We start from the raw sequence: 20,862 nt of genomic DNA on the forward strand, positions 1-20,862 counted from the left end.
GTCAGAATGGCACAGCTGCTTATCTTGGAAGGCTTTTTGAAATTTGCACCAGATATTTCAAAAAGTCCATCTCAGTGTTACAGCCACTATAGCACTTGAAAACCTCTTAACATGATGCACACAGAAGGATGTAATTCCATCTCTAGTCTCCAGTGACACTAAACTGTTTGAGCTTTACTGCAGTCATCTGCAATATCGCTTACCTAGATGGAATTTTATCCTTATTCCACATGGTTGGCATAAGATTCCATATAATGAGTGGGGGCTCCATTTTTGCTTTATTTTTTCACCTGTTTCCAGGCTGTTCCAGCATAGAATTGACAACATCCTTATTTTTAAAGAACCACCCCACCAAAAGATGTTGAAAAAAAATTATTGTGCAACCCCCAACTAAATATCTATACTGCTAAATCACTAATGTAAACAGAACAGAAAAAATGGAAGGTTTTCTTGGTTCAGATCTTGCCATCCTTCCCATACCCCTGGCCCATTCTTTTTTAAACCATGCCCATTTGGCACTATTCCTTTCATCTTTAGTAGTACCCTTTTTTTTCATTTTAACTTACCTTTCAAAAACATATGGAAACTAGTCCTAAGCATGCTGCGCTCATACCAAAGTACTGGTGCTGTATTTCAAATGGCCTTTTACTCTAGAGGGAAGGTTAAGGATAGTGACTTGATACAACATGATGCTGGCAAGAGCAAGGCACTCACCTGAGAGACTTTACATTCAAAGCACTCACCTGAGAGACTTTACATTCATCAGTATCTTGCTTAAGTGTGACTGCCACCATGACTGCCACCATGCTCAACACGTTGCTAGAGGTCTGTACTCTAGGCAGGTGATGTATACGCATGTGGCTGCTTGACACTACAGGTTGCAGTGCAGTTTAAAGATGGTGAGCGCAAAGTCACCCAGCTTTTTTTATTTATTGACTAAAACATTTATATCCCACCTTTCCACACAGCTCAAGGTAGCATACAATACATCATTAGAACATCAATCAATAAAACCTTATATTTCCCCCTCCCAACCTAACAACATGTTATAAAACACTTGCAACCTCCATTCCATTAAAAGCTCAGGTGAATAAAACAGCCTTACAACATCTCCTAAAAGTTTCCAGAGATGGCATTCCCCTCACCTTCTCAGGTAGTCCATGCCATAAAGTGAGAACAATCATAAAAAGCCATGGGATCTCTCAACACCAGGTGGGACCACTTTAATGTGGGAACAACCCAGAGGATGCAGGTGGAGGACTGTGGTTGGCACACCAGGGTCATACAAGGAAAGACAGTCCTTTAGATATGTGGGTTCTGGGCTGCTGAGGTCATAACCAGCACCTTGAACAGAACTTGGAAATAAACTGGCAACAAATTAAGCTGTTTTAAAATAGGCAAGGTAAGTTCTCCACAGCCAACCCTACATTATTTTGGCTCACCAGCAGCACATGTAAATCAAGCCTAAGCGGGGGACACAGGCAAGGGAGCAGCAGCAAAGCAAGAGACCAGATCACAGCAGAAAACATTTTAAAATGGCACGTCCATGGCCTCACTCAGCCCAGCAATCAGAGGAAAATTAAATTCACTTGTTTTATAGCTAATGAACAAAGAAGCATCCAGAGCAAAGGAGCAAGCTGCTTCCAAGAGGTCTAGAAACATGGCCTGATGCAGAACTGCAGCCAGAGAAATGGATTTGTCTCTGTGATGTCACTTTGATTCTGGAACTCCCTTCCCACAGCTGCTCACCTAGCAACTAGTTGATGCAGTTTTAAGTACCAGGTGGACATTTTTATTTCCCCCCAGGTATTTGGTTAGAGATTCCCACCCTCTTGGAATTGGTTTTTATGAACCTTAATTAGTTTTTAATGGTTACTACTGACTTGTTTATTGCCACAGCTCACCGTGTGGGTTTACCATATCATGAGAGTGTAGTTGTTTAATCATTACACGAAACTGCCTGCTGGTCTGAGATTGGGGCTAGTGGAGGAAATAAAGATTTTTAAAAATACATATTAACTACTGGACATCCCAAATAGGTGACAATGCGCTTTTAAAAACATGCAGCCTTCCCACAGTGCACAGAACTCCTGTATCAGACTGTGACTCATATAATTTTGCTTTATGGTTGTTCCGAGGAGCAGCTGTTGCCAATGTTTTCTATTTTCCTAGGCCTTCTACAAAATAAAGAGTTGTCTGTTCCAGGGATTTTCCAGCCTGAGGGCAAGTTCCCACATTAACATGGCTAGCATCAGCCCCTTACTAATGCCATGAATCACCTTAGATCCCTGGCATTTAGCTTCTAAGGTTCAATTAACACTAACAGAAGATGAACTGATAAAAATTGTTCCTGGACTGTACCATTCAGTACCTGGGGAACATAGCTAAATTATTCTTCAGCAGGGGGGGGGGGGATCTCCGGCAGAAAATGACAAGCATATTACTTGAAGATTAGGCTGGAGTCCTTTTCCCTGAGGAAACTAAATTTCCTGAAAGCTAAGGGAGATTTTTTTCCTTTGGAGGATCATTCATCTTCCGCCTGCAGTCTGAAATGGTACAATCCACAAAGAGTTTAAAAACCTGCTATCTGTGTGCACCAGGGCCGATTCCAGACGGGCACAAATAAAGCGAGTGCTTTCGCTTTTCCAGCGACCTCACTCGTAAAAACCCGTAATGTCCCGTCCCTGCTTACCTCCGGTTCATGGCGCTGTGTTGCGCTCCAGAAGCGGACGGTGTGAACGCCGTATTGCGGGTTTGCACACTTCTGGACGTTTCGTCGCCGTGGAGAGGCCCTCCCCATTCCCTCCTTTCTTTGCTGGCCGGCCGGCAACAATATTCCCTTAATTTTTTTTTTAAACCGGGCGCCATTTGCGCAGTCGCACCTTTGCGCACATTGAACTGCGCAAATGCGCACAAATGCACAAATGCACAAAAGTTGACGCTGCGTATTCGCATACCTGCACATTTGCGCATTTACACAAAACACGTAAAAAAATTTTTTTAAAAAACTGAAATGCGAACCAATGAAGGCCCCCGACGTCAACTGTGACGGGGAGGAAACAACCAATCCCGGGTACCTCAGTTGGCCGTGCGAACATCCGGAAGCGGGATGGCACGGCACGCTGCGAGACAAAGTGGATGGAGACGAAAGTGAACGTGTGGCTGGTAAGTGATTATTTCCGCAGAAAAACCGCAATTTCTGGCCATCTGGAATCGGCCCAGGTCTTTGTACCCTGACTTGGATGACAGAGACTAGCCCCATCTTGGCTGCTTAAGCAGGGTCAGCCCTGGTTAGTGCTTAGATGAGGGACCACTAAGGAAGTCTGAGGCCTTTTTTCAGTTTTTCCAAAGGAAAATCTTGAAAGCACTAAAGGGAAAAAAAAGAAACATTTTATCTTTCGGAATGAGAGAAATGATTTTTAAGAAAAGGTTTTACTAAGAATATATAATTTGAAGATAAACTTACATAAAAATCTTCACCATTAGATGATAATTCATGTGTATACTAAGATACCCAACATTTTAAAAACATGAACATATTTTCAAGCATATATTGTTTAAAGGTGACTAATTTTGTTCATGCCCTGACCAGGATGGGCCAGGCTAGCTCAATCTCGTCAGATCTTGGAAGCTAGCAAGGTCGGCCCTAATTAATAGTTGGTTGGATAGGGGACCACAAAGGAAGTCTAGGGTTGCTATATAGAGGCTGCCATTGGCAAATCATCTCTTTTCATCTATTGCCTTGAAACCCCCATGATTGGATGGCACTTTACACATAAGTCTTTATGCTGTCTGGCTTGGCTCCCATTAAGTTATTTGCCTGCTGTAAGCAGAGGCAATACCTTGTGGTGACAGCTTCATATATTCTAGTAATTCACACAGTGATTATATTATTGACATAGTAAATACAGCTCCTATTGTAATATGTAAAGGATCCTCTTAGAAAGCACTCTGGCATCCTTTAGATGCAAATGTAAGTTTACTATATGAGTTTATATCCTGACTTCTTTATTCTGGCTGATTGAAATTTTGATAACATTACAGCTGTCATTTTCAGAGTATCCAAGAATAAGCATTCTGCAGTAAGAAATAAACAGTATTCTTGTGGCACCTTAAAAATAACAATTTTTAATTATATTATTATCAGGGCTTTTTTCTGGGAAAAGAGGTGGTGGAACTCAGGACCGCACAATGACATCACTTTGGGTCAGCTGGAACAAGTGGGGAGATTTTTAAAGATTAAATTGCCCTTGGCGAAAATGGTCATGGCTGGTGGCCCCGCCCCCTGATCTCCAGACAGAGAGGAGTTTAGATTGCCCTCTGTGCCGCATGGCGCAGAGGGCAATCTCAACTCCCCTCTGTCTGGAGATCAGCGGGCGGGGCCACCAGCCATGTGACCATTTTCAAGAGGTGCCGGAACTCCGTTCCACTGCGTTCCAGCTGAAAAAAACCCCTGATTATTATGGTTAATTTTCTAAAGTGCCACAAGAGGACATTTTTGTTGCAGCAGACGAACACTGCTGCCTTTCTGGATTAGCTTTAGAAAAGTTTTTCAAAATAGTTTCACAGGACGAAATTCAGTTGGGAGTTCAAAATTAGTTTGTAAATTTTCCTGTATTTTTTTAAAGTAGCAAAGAGTTCAAATTATTTTGAAAGCAAACAAAAGAATGTCCTAAAACAGTTTTAGAAGAAAATGTGTCCTACTCACTAGCTTTAAATCAGGTTTCTCATATGATATACTTGCAATGTGTCAGACTACAAACTTCAGAATGTTACTGAACTGTACACAATATTATTGGAAACGTTTTTAGAGCTGATAAAGAAGCAACAGCATGTGTTCTATGATAGATGTTACCAATACAGGAAAAGTTTTTGGTGTTGGAAGTGTCAACATTTAATTTCTTTTCACTTAAATTTCAGATTTTTCTGAAGAATGCCCTGAAGGGAAAATTGACCCAGCCTTGAAAAGGACTTAGAGGTAAGGGTCTGGGAGTATTGTAGTTTGGAAACGAATACTGCAATCCTAAGAAGAGTTGCTCCAGTCTAAGCCCATTGAAATCAGTGGGCCTACATTGGAGTAACTCTGCTTAGGATTGTGCTGTAAGTCACCACTATGAAGTAGGTGTAAATAATGCCATATTATATTAATTAACAGAAATACATACCGGAACTTCTGTTTAAACATTCAGCCGGACTTTTGGGACTACTTTTGGCTCATGCACGCACCTAAATCTCATGGTTGCCCCAGACTGATGTGTGTCAAGTGACACCATTGATGCAGAAAAGTATGACTGTTGATGCGCGGTGGGCAAGTTCGCTCTCAGTTCAGTTATGGGTCGTTCAGCTGGCAACACTCAGAAAGTGGCCGTTCTCCCAAGGTAAGGAAGCGGCCCAGGCGGGTTATTCCTTCCGGACCTGCTGCCCTTCCAAGACGAGGGGCAGACAGGCGGGCGCGCACTTGTGGGGGCAGCCGGGGGGGGCGGAGGGCTCTTCCCGACCTGCGAGTGAACCCCGGGGCGCGCCAGGGGGTTCCCAGCCCCCTTCTTCGACCCTGCTGCGCGCCCGGCGGTCCGCCCCCACCCGCCCCCCAACTTCACTGCTGCGCCAGAAGCCGCGAAGCGCCCGCCGACCCAGCCCACTCCCGCCTCCGCCTTCCCCAGCTGCTCGCCCGCCACGGGAGGCCGGAGAAGCCCCGGGCCCAGGCCAGCCCCCAGAAGCCCGCCGGGCGCCTTTGCGCAACAGAGGCACATCGGGACGCCGAGCGGCGAGCTCCGCCCCGCCCTGCCCTCGCCGGAGCCGCCGCCGCGTGCGACTCACTCGGCTGGCAGCGCTGCGGCTGAGAGGAGCCGGTGGAAGCGCCGCCGCGCCGGGAGGGACCCCGGCCAGCAGGAGGGCCGGAGGGCGCGACCGTCCCGCTTCGCCAGGGAGCCGGGCAGCAAGGCGCGGCATGTGCGAGGTGGGCACTCGCCCTGCGCTCCCCGCCGGGGACCGAGGCGGCGGGGAGACCCCTCCGGCCAGCGCGCTGTCGCCGCCGGCGCTGCCGCCGGGAGAGAAGTGCCGCGAGATGGGGTGAGTTTGCGGCGGGGCTGGGGAGAGAGAGAGAGGGGCGCGTCCCGCCGGGGCTCCGCCGGAGGAAGTCTGGCGCCAAGTCCGGCGGGGCGAGGCGGAGGAGCAGCCCGATGCCGGGCACGTTGAGCCGGGCCCGCTGCGCCCAGCCCTTCCACCCCGGTCCGAAGCGCCGGGCGGTGCACAGGTGGGGCGGGCGTGCCGGGGAGCTCGCGGGAGCCGCCTCTGGCCGCTCCCTGGGAAGCGAGAGCCGAGTCGCTCGGCAGCCCTCGCCCCCTGCCCCGCCAGCACTTCTCATCCGGACCGGGGGCAGGCGGGCAGTTGGAAAGGCGCTTGTGTTCCGAGTCTTTCTTTTATTGATCAGCCGTGGAGAAAGACTGATGGACAGGGCAGTTCTTAGAAGGTCTGCTCAGAAGGAAATCCCTCCCAGTCCAATAGGGCTTGCTCCCAGGCAAGTGTACCGCCTTAAACTCGCGCTCCGACCTCCTTAGCCTTTGCACTGCTTGTGCCTCTGGCCTCTTCGCCTTCCGCCGGGCTTAAGCGAGCGGACGCCTTGTTGGAAGCGGAGCGAAGAGGGCGGGCGGGCTGTGTGAGTCGAACTGCGGGAGAGACCTCGGAATAACATTTATTAAATGCCAACGTGCTTTCCACATGTCCTCGAGCTTGTAGGTGCTTCTGGAGGGAGAGCATTTTTCTGAAGCGCCTCAAGTCTGGTAGGTGCTGTGCAAATTCAGTATTAGAGGCAAACCCTGCCCGTGGGCGTAGAGTGCAAATGAGATGGAAACAGAAGGGAGAAGAGGAACAAGCCCAAACAGCGCAGCCACCTAACAAAGCTGGTACCAGCCACAGCAGCTGAATCAGCGCGCTAGCGCAAGACTCTGGTCTTCTCTTCCTGCCCCACTAGCCGGTGCCTCCTCTTCCCTCAGATCCCAACTTAGTGCAGAGACATCAAGGCACACTTATCTGGGAATAGGTGGGATTTACCTCTGAGTAAACTTGCCTAAGAATGGAATGTAGACCACCAGAATGGGGAGACGCCACATGGAAGCAGCCTGGATCGGTTGGATAAGTGAGGTCTGGGCTGGCTCCGGGCAGCTGCACTGCACAATCCAAGAGATGCCCTCAGAATCCCTTACATACTGGGGCGCACTCTGCTCTGCGCAGTGCCATGGTTGCCAGATCTGAAAGGGCTTTCTCAGGGCTCAGCTTTTGGCCGGCCAAAGCAGCTGTTTGCGTCATCTGCGTTTGGGTCAGCTCTGACTAATAAGTTTGCAGAAAGCGTGTAACTCTCAGAAAAACATCTATCTATCTATCCATCCATCCATCCATCCATCCTCTTGCTTAGCCACATGGACTTACTTTGGTATTTCAGTGGTGGCTTAAAACTGATGAGGGCAGGGGGAGAAAGAGAGAATGAAGCTTCTTCCATTTTTTAGAAGGTTCTCTATTAGTGGTGGTGATTTTTACTGCCTGTAGGCAACTGATTATCCACAAGTGTGTGTGGTATGCAGCTGGTTGGGATGTTTGCTGAATTTGCATCCAGTGCTGGAGGTTACCTGAGTATAGTTGATATTTTGATGGGTGTGGAGCTGTCCAGTGTGTAGCCTGATAAAGTGTACCTGTTTGCCTGCAAGGGAGCCCCATTGGTTTCTGTTGAATTTCCCTCCTAGTCTTCTGGGGTAACCATATCCTTCAAGTGAGTGAGCATTTACTACATTTTGATATTGAGGAGTGAAGAATGCAGCCTCTTGATGGTAAAATGATCAAACTGACCATCTGCAAATTCCAACGTTTCTTTTTTGGGATCAGTTGGGGTTGCCAAATTCTCAACCGGCCACTTTAGGCGTGCTTTTACCTGCTTGTAATTTGAGGCGTGGGTGCTAGCTGGTGATGATTTCCACGCGGTGAAAAGCTCCGCTTGGAAGCATCCAGCTGGCTGCTGTTGGGATCAGAGAGCTGGATGAGGCTGCCAGCAGGGCTTTTTTATGTTATTTAGTTTTGGCTGTTTGTGTTTTTCTGGTTGTTTGCTAGCCCTAGTTTGTAGGGGAACTTTGTAGTTTGAAATCAAACTTCAAACATTCTTTGCTGGCATGTTAATATTTCTAGTTTCCTCCATCAAATCTTGAATGTCTTTACTCGTGCTTCAGAATTTCTTCTTATTTAATTTCTTGAGAGTCAAGGTGCATAGTGGGTACAGTTTTGGAGCGAAACCCTCACTGAGCCAAGGAGCGTCTAGGGAGACCTCAAGGAAGTCATTGCCCCTTAGCCTAACTTTTCTCACAGGGTTGTTGTGAGGACAAAATAGGAGGAGCGAATTGTGTATGTAGCCCTGAGTTCTGCAGTAGAGCAGGATAAACATTTATGTATTTTTAGATATTGTGTTATTAGCTACCTTGTTGGGTTGAAAATGCCCAAATTGTTTTAAATTTAAAAATCCTCACAAATACATGATGAGATGGGCTAGGCTTGGATGCAGTGACCAGAGTTGCTAACTGACCAGAAAAGATCCGTGGCCTGCTCTGTGCCTTTAATTGCTACTTAATCTTCAGGTTATTTCCATGTCCTGAAAAGATTTGTGCTGCTCTTCGCACAAAAAGTTGTTTCTAAAGGTAGAGGAGCAAATTAGGTTGGGTTTTTATGGTCAGTTAACAACACAAGGGGGTATTTGGGTCTGTATCTCTGTGGCTGAGCTGGATTGTTCTGGCAGACAAGACCAATGGGAAGATTAAGGAGGGTCAATAAAGCCACTGACACAGGATGCAACCTGGAAAGAAGTACACAATCAGCTTCAAAGGCCATGCAGTAACTTGACACATATTTAATTAATCTGAGTGGAAAGATTATCAACACATTTTCAAGGGCAAAAACAAACAGAAAGACAGCTGTTGGCTGGCTTAGAGGCTTAGTAAGGGCAGCAGACCACACCATGTTGCATCTTCTCATAGGCTGTAAGTTCCAACACAAATGCAGTAGAGCACATTTTGCAACTGAATGGCTTCTCCTGACATTGGCAGAAGATGATCAGAACCCTGTGATTCTGACTTGAGAGAACACAGGATTTCAACTGCGCCATCCTTAAAGATCCACTACTGCTTTATTTTACCACAGACATTTCAGTTGCCCCCTGGAAGAGTTACTCTGGGGTAATTCCTCTTCTAACTTCTTTACCTGTTTATATATGAACTCACTGTGATTGTTGTTGTAATTTGTATGCTGCCTGAGGTGGATGTCGTATAGGGATCTTGGCCCAGGCACCCCCCTGATCAGTTCCAAACAAATCGAAGGATAGAAGCAAAAGACATGGGCTGTGCCTTCTTCCCAGCTGAGATTTCCATGTTCTCACGGATAAGAAGAGACATGTTAGCCTTATCTGTCTTTAACAGGAGCTGTGTACAGGAAGGTGTGATGGGAGTGACTCCTTCGCCACAACTTAATTAAATGAAGAATGTGAGCCATATGCTTAAACGTCTGACAAAAGAGAAATGCCATTGCCTTAGAGGAATGGCAGAAGTTCCTTTCTTTAGAAGTCTCTTAATACCAGGCTTGTGCATATTCTGCTTTTTAAAAACATGTTTATTCTATTTACTCCATTTATATATTGCCTTGATGTAAAAATATTCAAAAGGTTTATGGAAAGTTTAAAAAAAAACTACAGTTTAAAGACCAAAGTCATATAAAACTGATCAAAAAACTAGCAGCAATATTAACATTCCATTTATAACAGACTAGCTTGATACCCATGCTTCGCTACGGTATTTAACTATTTTAAATCCAGTTATAATACTTATGGGAATGTAACATTTTTTGATTTGGGGTTTTTTTAGTTGGTTTTGTAGTATGATAGCATAGTACCAACTGTCTCTAGGGGGGATGAGGTGTGAACTGTTGTGAGCCCCAATCAGCCCACATATGCAAATGACCTTCATGTTTCTAGGCCCAGGGGTTTGGACTGGGCATTGATGAGTCAGTCAGGACACTTGTCTTTATATTATAGGTTAACAGTAATCAAATGTGTTCCTAATGGATGTCTGTCTGATAGCTAGTTAATTGATCTGAAAGAGCTAGAGAGAGTATATGGTGTTTACATTTATTTACTTGTATGCACACACTGTGCAGCCCACTAGTTAAGATCCTCAACCCAGTCCCTTCCCCTTTGCCCCTTCCTGCTGAAGTGAGGTGGGGAGGAACCCGAGTCATTTTTTAGTCCTGTGATGACATTAGGATTGCCTGGCAACCACTGAGAACTTTGTGGGGGGGGGGCAGCATTGCAATTTCTAGATCAGTGTGACATCACTTCCAAGTCTCCCCCAGAAGTGATGCCACACTGTGCACCACTGCTGTGTTTTTTCCTCCTGCCACCTCTCAGAATGGCTATAATACAAACAATGGACCACGGTGTAAAGTTTCCAACAACACAACAGGAGACACGGCAATCCTAGGTGGCACATAGTCTCTAGAATGCCTTTGAGCTCCTTAGAACAAATGTGGAATAAAAATGAGAGATGTTTCAGCAGAATGACTATAATTTCATTAAAAGTAGGCAATTAAGTATAATACTCTGACTTGACCAACCTGGGCCAGAGGAAAAAATGACTAAAAAGTGACTTGACAGAACCATAATGTGAAAGGCTCTTGAGTTCAATCAAATAATTTAAAGTGACTTCAAAGCTGAAGAATGGCTTTCAACAGCTTTTTGCTTTCATTAGCTCAATGATCACATTGGCTTTTTGCATTTTGGCTGTTGTTCGTATGAGGATTCTCTGTTTGCACAAGAACCTGTTTTAGACTTCCTGTGTGTGTCTGTCTGTCATCTATCATTGTTAATATTTCCAGGAACTTCAGGCTGTGCACCTAATCATGCTTACTTAGAAGTCCAGTCCCACTGAAATTGGCAGAATGTGCTTCCAAATCAGTGTGTGGAAGATTGATATGCTGTCAGATTTTTAATAGCATAGCCCTGGGTGCTTCACATAGAACCTTTTGTCTGGGTGCATAAAAAAGGCTTTTTGTTTTAGTGCGTGCTAGAAAATGTAAGGAGTGAACCTGAAAACATATTTGTTATACTCAGAGCTTTTTTTCTGGGAAAAGAGGCGGTGGAACTCAGTGGTGGAACTCAGGACCGCACAATGGCATCACTTTGATTCAGCCGGAACAAGGGGGGGAGTTTTTTAAAGTTTAAATCATCCTCAGCAAAAATGGTCACATGGCTGGTGGCCCCGCCCCCTGGTCTCCAGACACAGGGGAGCTGAGATTGCCCTCCACGCTGCTGGAGCAGAGGGCACTCAACTCCCCTCCGTCTGGAGATCAGGGGGTGGGGCCACCGGCCATGTGATCATTTTCAAGAGGTGCCAGAACTCCGTTCCACTGCTTTCCAGCTGAAAAAAAGCTCTGGTTATACTGGTGCACTCATCAGAGAGCTGAGATTGGCTGCAGCTCTCAACTGAAACATACACTTTAAAGTCCTCAATGGCCTGGGGATCAGGCCACCTCAAGGTCAGCATCCCATAGAAGCCTCTGCCTGCCCTTGATGCTTCTTCAGTGGCCCTGCTCCATGCCTTTCTGCTGCCAGGAGCGTGGTAGAGCTTTTTCGGGGCAGGGCAGACAATTTTTAGTTGGCAAAACTTTCTGGAAAAAATTTATGGTGCAAATCCATTGGGATATGATGTAGAATGTTTTGTTATCCAACATCAGAACTATAGAAAAAGTATGTTATGTTACTCTTACGTGGTATATAAATATCTACAAATGTTTTTTTCAATAGCCAGAAGAAATTGAACTGGAATTTTGATTAGTGGAAAGCATTTTAATAAAGCACATTATGTGGTATGTGTTTGTGGGGATATATTGGAGCAATAGCTGTTCATTAAACTGCAAATTAATGTTATGAAACCAAGTATTTTCAGAAACAGAAACTTATGCAGAAAAAGAGTGGTAGATTTTTCATTACAGAAAGTGTTATTTCTCCACATCTCTGCTTGCTATGTAATGTCAGGTAATACGAAAGGAAGTGAATGTAATATGGGGTAGGATTTCTTTTTCTAGAGAGCTATGACCCAAGGAATTAGGGAATTCCAAAATAGCACATTATTTAATGCGAGTACTTAGCAGTAGCTGCCACTAATATTTGGATACAAGGCATAAAAGTATTTGCTGGATTTGCATATTGTATAGGTTAGTTCAATTGTGGAGTCTTCTCTATAAAAACTGATGAAATCTGCTTCTTCACCTCTTCCTCCTGAGTACTACAGGCTTTGTTTATGCCTATTGTTCCTTTTTTGGGCTCCCCCCCCCAATTGCTAATAGTGCAAGCTACTGCCCTAAAAATAGCATCTTGGAATTATTTTGTTAGGCTGTAATTGTGCTTGGGGTGGTGGAGGTGGGGGAAACCTTATAATTTTCATCTCTCAAATAGTCGAACACCATGACCCTAAAATAGTTACAAAGACTGTGATTAAATTTCCCAGTGTGGCAGGGCAAATGGCACACTTGCCTCCAACTAGGACGGGAAGCTTTTAGACCCAGAGTGTTAGGGGAGAAGAATTCTTAATGTGCAGGCAGCGCGAGAGACCATTAATGCTGTGGAAGGTTACAGTAACATGTTTTTCAGAGCGGATCAGGTGGACTCTCATCTGTGGGAATTCTGGGGAGATGCCCGTGGGAGACCGAACCAGATGATAGAGTAGCTTTTTTGAATGACCTGTGCAACTTGCAGCCTAATCCTATGCATTTGCTGGTTTCACTGGCATGGAGGCTCAGTTTATCCACACAGGGGAATGGCGTGGCTGAGATTTGAGAGCAGAGTCGGAGGGGCAGCCCTTCAAACGGCAGGGGGAATACTGCATTTTGTAATGCTCGTCATTGTGAAGAAAATCTCTGCAAATAGAAAACCAGTGCAGCAAGTTAAGGAGTGTGTAGAAGGACCGTCTCCTCCTGTACTCTGCAACCCACCAGTTAAACTCTGCCTCTCGAGCCCTGCTGTCTCTGCCTCCTTTCTGAGAGGTGAGGCAGGTGGTGACTAGAGACAGGACTTTTCAGTGATGGCACCTCACCCTCGGGAACACCATCCCACTTCAGGCTTGCTTGTAGCCTACTTTACTTTCTTTAGGTGCCAAGCCAAAGCACATCTGTATACCCAGGCTTTTAATTAGGAGTTTTGCCCTATTAGCTTTTTAATGATCTGCTCTGTTTTATGGATAGTTTTTATGCTACTTATGTCCAGTGGCTTGTAAAGACTCTGAAGAGGCAGCAAGCAAGCAAAAAAACCCTTTCTTCCTGCCATGCTAACCTTCTGCTTGCAGGGTGTTGTTTTCTTTTTAACGTGAAAGTAAATTCAGAGCTGGAGTCCACCGTCTGCAATCAGAAGTGGTGTAATCCGTCCTTCCGCTGCCTTCTCCTTGTGAAAACCAGGATTTGTGTGTAGGATTGCAGCTTTCAAGCCTCTCTCTCACTGCCCAGGCCTCTTCGATTCCTTCCCTTTCACTTTTGTGTGTTACCATTTCTGTCCCTTTGTGGAATCCCTGTTTGTAAACTCCTTGGGGCAAGTCCTGACTTGCTTGGATGTATGTGACTCTGATGTGCTGGTATAGCAATAGTAGCTATATCAGCATGAGAACCTAGTACTGTATGTCTCCCTCTCCCCCCCCCCACCCTCCAGATCTGGGGTGAATAGCAGCTTTGGGGAGAAGGCAGGGCTGTAGTAGAGATGAGTGAGCTACCTGGACTGCATCAGAAATGGCTGTTTGTATACAAACATCACCTCTGGCCAATAAAAAAAAGCCCACCTCCATTCTTCTGAGCACTTGTAATTTCTTCTAAGCTGCTCATTTTTTCCTGCCATTTGGGCAGTGCATTGACAAAGGGTGAGATCCTCTATTGCTGCATGTATTGGGAAAAGGACAGTAAAGGAGTGATTTTTTTGAAGTCACAAATCTGTCATTACCTACACTGTTTAGGATTCCTTGTGCTTGATTGTAAGCAGGTGTGCACCAGGAAACACATTGGCAGGTGCTGTGGTGTTCACAAGTGACACGTTAGTGATTGCTTTGCTAGGGGTATTATTAGTTATTCCTCTGTGCATTGATGACAGTATGTGAACACAACTGAAAAATGTTTGTTTTTAGTGCCTAGCACCAGTGGGGAATTCCTAGCTTCATATCTTTAATGATTGCAACCGGTAATTCTTATCATGGACAATAACAGTGATGACCAAATTTCTTAAGGCTAAGTGTTAGAAGAGAAAAGTGCTTTAAATTATTGTTCTTGGGAATCTAATTTCAGGGGTTTATATAAGAATTGCTTGTGTGACTCAGAGGGGAACACCAGGCAGCGCTTTGCAGCTGAAAAGAGGAGGAGGAATTCATAGGAAATGTCTTGCTGGAAAGGAAGAAGATTGGGGAGGGCTGGGAATGCCAGTTATGTCACACAGCCTCAAACACGGGTCTAGAAAAGTTGCTAGCCTGTGAAATGTTTAAGTAGCCTGCCCATAGATGCCCATATTAGCCATTTGTGGCATGCTGACATGTATGCGCTCACGAAAACATCACTCCATGGTTGCCCAGTGGCTACCCTTTCTCACCACAGAGGACTAAACAAGGAGTCATTTACATCCCGGATGTTTTGAAAAGGATGGGGGGTAACAGAACACAGAGATAATGAAAGGAAATTACAGCATATTCTTTGCTTAACATGCGGGATAACATAGCTTTTTAAAAAATGTTCGTCTTCTCTCATTCTGCAATTCCAAAGCAGGCAGTTTTGTTTTTTCTCCCAAATCAAATCTATAAATGGTACAGAATCTTCACAGAATGTCGGATCCTTCTGCTTTCACCGGGCTGCAATCCTGTGCGTACTTACTTGGAAGCCAGTTGCACTAAGTTAGCATGTTATTTATTCTGTTTATTCCATTCGCATCTCATCTTACCTTCCCAGTGGCCAAGGACTTGCTTCTAAGTAAAACTTGCACAGAATCGAACCTTCCACGATTCAGCTGCTCAAGTGCTTTTAAGCCGTTCAGGCCAAGGGTAAACCCAGTCTGTCACCGTGATTCTAACCCTGGCCAGCCAGCTGCTCTTCAGGAGCTTACGTGGTAGGAAGTGGAGGTGACCCCTTCTCTCCCTCTCAGCAACCGATAACCAGAACAAAATGCTGCTGGATGTGGAAGAAATGGGTTGCTAGACCTGTCCTCCAGGAATTCAGCTAATCCCGCTGAAACCATCTAAGCCTGTGGCCATTGCATTTTGCAGCGGCAAATTCCACAGCTTAATTATATGTAGCACAAAGTACTTTATCTTGCCTGTTCTGAAGCACTTCCAATTAATTTCATTGGGCTGACCCAGAGTTCTTATATCGCGGGAGGGACCGTGGCTTAGTGATACAGCATCTGCTTGGCATGTAGAAGGTCTCAGGTTCAATCCTTGGCATCTCTAGTTAAAGGATCAGATAATAGGTGGTGTGAAAGACCGCTTCCTGTGACCATGCAGAGCCACTGCTCGTCAAAGTAGACAATATTATCAGTGATGGACCATTGTTTGATTCAGAATAAAGCTGCTTCATGTATTAAGCATGTGTTCATGTACCGCACAGGTTCTTAGCCTTGAGAGTAGGGGTGCTAACTACAGCTTTGGAAGCTCCTGGAGATTTGGAGATGTGGTCTGGGACAAGTGGAATTTGGGGAGGAGAGGGGACTATGTCTTCCACTGTCCTCATTTGTCTGGTCCCCTCTAGCCTTTTCTGGCATCATCTTCGTGGAATCTGCTTCAGTTGGTCTGTTGGCCATTCTGTTCTGTGGTGGTAACTCTGTAGGGTCCTGCACTTGCTACTAAGCACAGTGCCACGTGCATCTGTCTTCCTCCACAGCACCCCCTTTTTCCATGGGGTCTTTGGCTTGCCACTTTAGTCCTCTCCCACCATCAGATATGTATATATAGTTTCTGCATCGGAGCATAATCATCTCTGGTTAGCCTTGCCTGTTATGTCTCCCCCCCCAATCCATTAGAAATTAGATCAAAAGCTTCTGGCGGTAGCAACATTCCTTTTGCTCATGCTAATCTGTAAAGCTTCGTGTCCATTCAAGACACTGTGTAAACAGAATAATTTAACCCGAGTTTTCAGAGATTGAACCTGGGACCTTCTGGAATGCGAAGCGTACGCTAAGTGATCCCATGGCTCCTTCACTGAGTTGAACTCTGTAAGCTTCCACTCCATGCACGTTCTCAGCATTGGCAGCATGATCCTGGGAAGTGGCCCAGATACTGTGCAAAGCGAAGGGGGTTGACTCACGGGCAGAATTTTCCGCCAATTGAAAGTGGCAGGGTGACAAACAGTGCGCTCGTGATATTTTCTTTTGGTTGTTGGGTTAGTCTCCTCCTGGCATTTCAGGAATGAGACACCCCTCTCCAGGGAAAGCTGCAAACTCACGTATAATTTCAAGATGCCTTTTTTTCACCCATTCACTGTCCAATGCAGAGTGGACAAGACGCACGTTTCCTTTCAAGCCAGATTCTTTCTTGGTCCCTTTTGGGTTCCTCCGTGTGTGTGTTTGTGTTTCTTCTGCACGTATTAAAGTAGCGTGAATCTCTTGTAGAATTTGTATTGGGGGAAGCAACTTAAATATCTTCTTTCTTCAACTGTCAGCAGATTAAAGAATGTATTAGTTGGTTAATCACATAAAGTTTGGTCAGTTACATCTACAGAAGCATATGTATGAATAAGGTAGGATTTCCAAAGGCAAAAGGCATACCTTTCTTAATTTCAATTGGGTATGTTCAAGTGTACAGTTCATATTTTATTGATGTGTGTATGGCTTATGGCTTCGGCCGGAAAAGCAATAAACATTATTATTATTATTATTATTATTATTATTATTATTATTATTATTATTATTATTATTAATTTCAAGATGATGCCCCTACATCATGGCAGGAGTTCTTTTGGAAGAAGCATTCCCACCTGCGTGAGAGAAGAGAAGAGCCCATTCTGAGGTGGTGTCTGCCACTTTCAGTTCTTGCATGTCCTTAGATTGAAAATAATTCTGCTCCCTGGTTAATTGGGGTCGCTGTTTGAGTCTATTAAAAAGCATGTGTAGTTGATTTAGCTAATTAATCAATAAACCATTATAGTCCTGTTTTGCGATGTGGGGGAGAAATAGTGGTATCCTAAGACAGACTGGTTCCAGTAAAGACGCAGTGTGTTGGAATCTTTTCTGAGTTTTTGAAGGGTTAATTTCTTTTCAAGTGCCCAGAAAAGGCTAGGGGTGCATTTAGCCCCGTAACCTCCTATTGTCTCCTGTCATTGCAGACTTTTATTCTTACCATTTTTCTGCCTTGGGTGAGATTAATCTCCTCTTGACAAGAGATTTGGAAGTTCTGAAACTGAAAGATAAGTAGCTGGTCTAAAGATCCCTTGCTAGTTCATGGCACGTTTGAACTGAGGGCTCTCTCCACCCACAGGTTGCTCCCGTAACCACTACAGTACATCAATATCTGGCATCTTGGCAGGGTTATCAAAATCATGCTTCGTTACCAGATATTTAGTTGAGCTGACTTTTTCTGTGTGGCCTGCAGCAAAATCCTTCACCCCTGTATTCCGCAACATTCCAAGTTAAATTTCAGCTAACTTTTCTCATATTGCTAAAAACTAACAAAATTAGAAGGAACTACTTAAGGCATGGAACTGAAAGGACAGCAAACCACAATTTGTTGCTTTGTGATTGTGTCTGCAGGGATCCTCTGGCACGCACTCTCCCTTTTCCCTTAGTATACAGCCAGATTATTAAAGATCTCTGGGTTACTGGCAAACCATCCTTTGCTGTTACACCTGAATTAGAAAAACTGTGGTTTGTGGTTTCACTGTAAACCAAAAACAAACCACTGGAGTTCTGATTTGCAGAACAAGACCTAACCATAGTTTGCCTGTTCAAAGGCAAACTGTGGTTTGCCACCAAACTGGAAATCTGGCCACATGCTAGAGAGAGCTTGCAAGCTCTTCGCCCACCCCCTGGCTTGTTCATATAGCAGCAGACTGGTTTACTGTGATATCTGAACCATTCCAAAGGTATCTTTTCTTCCCTGTATATAACTGGGAGACAGAAGAACACATCCTTTTAATAAGCAGCTTCTTCTTAAAAAGACAGATGAAAGTATTTCAGTATTGTGCTACTAATCCATTATCTGGACTTCTTGTCTTCTCAGTGTTTGTAGCTGAGTTGGGTCCCTTGCTGCGTCATGTATCATCTGTGGCTGCTGCCACACCGCATGAAGCAGGATTTGTATTAAGTAGTTTTGTATTAAGTGCTGCTACTGTGAGGGCTGTAAGAGGCTTCTCCTGTGAATTATAAATATTATATTACAGCGCTGCACAGCATGCTTTGAAAGAGCCGTTGTAGCACAGATGAGTGTGAGACGCAGAAGTGGGGTGGAGGAGAGACCTTGGTGTTCGATTGCTCTATTGACTGCTGCAGAGTTTACTTGCTTTAATGCGTTCCTCTTTTGCTTCAGATTACTTTTCTTGCCATTGTTAAAGTAGACTTGTGTTAATTTGTAACAGGATCTGAAGCAGCTAATTTTCAAGCTCCAGCCAATGTATAGTTGCTGCCCTCTTTCCAGTTAACCCTTATCCAGGCCCGTGGATAAATCGCTCCATCGTATACCTGTCCCTTCTATTGCCTAGTGTAAATGAAGTTGAGGAGTTTGGTGGCATGCTGCAGGAGTGGGTGCTGTCTGCTCTCCCATACACATTCTTCCTCCCTTGATTGGCCTTAACTGTGGTTTAGTGTTATGCCTGCCAGATTCCCTTGTATCCAGGGTTTATAAATGGCCTGCTTGATTAGGGTGTAGTTACTATCTCTATAGACTTGGCTATCCATCCTGGTTAAAGCGAGCCATGGAAGGAAAAGTCCATCCTGGTTAAAGCAAACCATGGAAGGAAAAGTCCATCCTGGTTAAAGCAATCTATGGAAGGAAAAGTGAATTTGCATGAGGGAGAGGGAGCTGGGCAGGTAGATGACTTCTGGAGTCTCAGTCTCAACTATCCTGCAATTGGTATAAATTATAAAGATTAATCAGATGCTTTTTTGTTTTTTTAAAAAAACTTACTTTGCTAATAATTATATAGGAGTGACCTTGATGTTGTCTGTACTAATCTCACACTATGCAATCCACCTTGAGTCTCAATGAGAAATGACATAAACAAACAAACTATGCAGGATGCTGAGTTACAAGCATTGTCAAGACTATCATTGTAGCCATGAGAACTGGAAACTTGCATTACAAAACAAAGAAGCAAGCAGAGATTCTCGAAAAGCTGATTACTCGCACATTCTGAGTGTTATAGGGTCTTCTTGACCAACTCTCATCAACTTGGTCTTGGAAGAATTACTCTTCCTTTTCAGGTGCATCCAGGTGTACCAAAATAGAGGGATTACTGCACACATTTCTTCTACAGGGTGACTCCACCATTCTCCAGCATTCAAAATACTGAAGAGAACTTGCAGGTCTGCAGATTGAATGCTGATTCAGTCCGTTGTTTTGCTCCACTCCCATGTTTGTGCCATTAAATGCTGATTCGTAGCCTTGGTTTTTTAAATGTAGGTTGAAAAATTGGTCTCAACAGGGAAGGAAAATGGCCTTGCCATACATATCCCGTGAAGCTGGCCAGCTTGTCAGTACTGTGCACAGCTGGCTTTAGTGTCCAGTGAGAAGAACAGGTCTCTCTTCAGAGCAGGTAGTTCATCTGGAGCAAAGACAGTGAAAGGGGTTTCCCCTGCTGCAGTAATGTACATCAGGCAGCATCCTTAACTTGCATGGAGTGAGTCTTTCTTAATTTAAAGCTAAGAAAGACTCTTGTGCATTCCAGTTTTCTCCTGCTGTTTGTTCCAACTGGCCTGGAAGAGGTGGATAAACACCTGTCTTAGGGCGTGGTAGCAATTCAGGCGTGGCTGAAGATGAACAAGCCGAGGCAAGGTAGAAGCTGGCAAGTGAATCAGCCAAAGGATGTCATGAAATGCTAAATGACTTTGAGCCACTGTGGGGAGGGAAGGATGTCCCTGGGCTCAAATCCCTGCTCAGCTGTGAAGCTCACCCTGGACCATTTGCTCCCTCTCCTAGCCTACCTCACAGGGCTGTTGTGGGAAGAAAGGTGACAAAAGTAGAACTATGTATGTCAACCCTGAGCTCTTAATACCAGTGTATTAGACTGATAGATTTGAGGATGGATCTGTGATTTGCCCAGGGAATGCACCAATAGGATGCTAGTAAGAGTAGGGCAAAGAAACAGGAATTCATTTTTCAGTTTTTTAAATAAGTTGCTTTGGACAGAGTGCTGGTTTTATTTTTAAAAACTTTGCCGTTCTGAACGATCTTTGTGTGGAAGTTGTCATGGGAACACAAGATGCATGCATCAACAAATTGGCATATTTCCATGTCCTTGGTCCAACTTTGCAAACTTTTGTTCAGCATTTGTTACTTATACAGGGAAGAAAATAATGTAAGAACAGGGTGATCCTGGTACTGAATCCCAGTTGTGTGGACGTGATTACACTCAGTAAAGGGCGCGATCCAGCCACAGCAAAGTATTTTTAAATCCCATCGATTTTTTTTCAGTGCAAGTTAATTGTCTGCTTATACGTTTTATTTAAATCTTTGAGGCTTCAGAATGCTTGGCGGTGACTCCTTCATGTCCACATGTTGTGTTTTGAAGACAATGGAGAGACTGTAGACTGTATCTGATTGCTTCAAATCCTTCTTTACACACATTTTACCAGATTGATATAGAACACTTTGCGTGGCTCAGTGGAGCCTT

The 20,862-nt window shown here is 44.8% G+C and overlaps 1 protein-coding gene across 1 annotated transcript in view; it reads left to right on the top strand.

The window, feature by feature from the left end:
- The first annotated feature begins 5,835 nt into the window (after nt 1–5,835).
- HOMER2 (homer scaffold protein 2) overlaps nt 5,836–20,862 on the top strand; it is a 67,356-nt gene continuing 52,329 nt past the window's right edge. Inside the window, exon 1 of the mRNA XM_055002719.1 lies at nt 5,836–6,069. Within this exon, the coding sequence (XP_054858694.1) occupies nt 5,948–6,069 (122 nt within the window). The 5' untranslated portion in view covers nt 5,836–5,947. The remainder of the gene's footprint in view (nt 6,070–20,862) is intronic.

The sequence above is a fragment of the Eublepharis macularius genome, chromosome 18 (genome assembly GCF_028583425.1).
Source record: "Eublepharis macularius isolate TG4126 chromosome 18, MPM_Emac_v1.0, whole genome shotgun sequence".
Taxonomy (NCBI): Eukaryota; Metazoa; Chordata; class Lepidosauria; order Squamata; family Eublepharidae; genus Eublepharis; species Eublepharis macularius.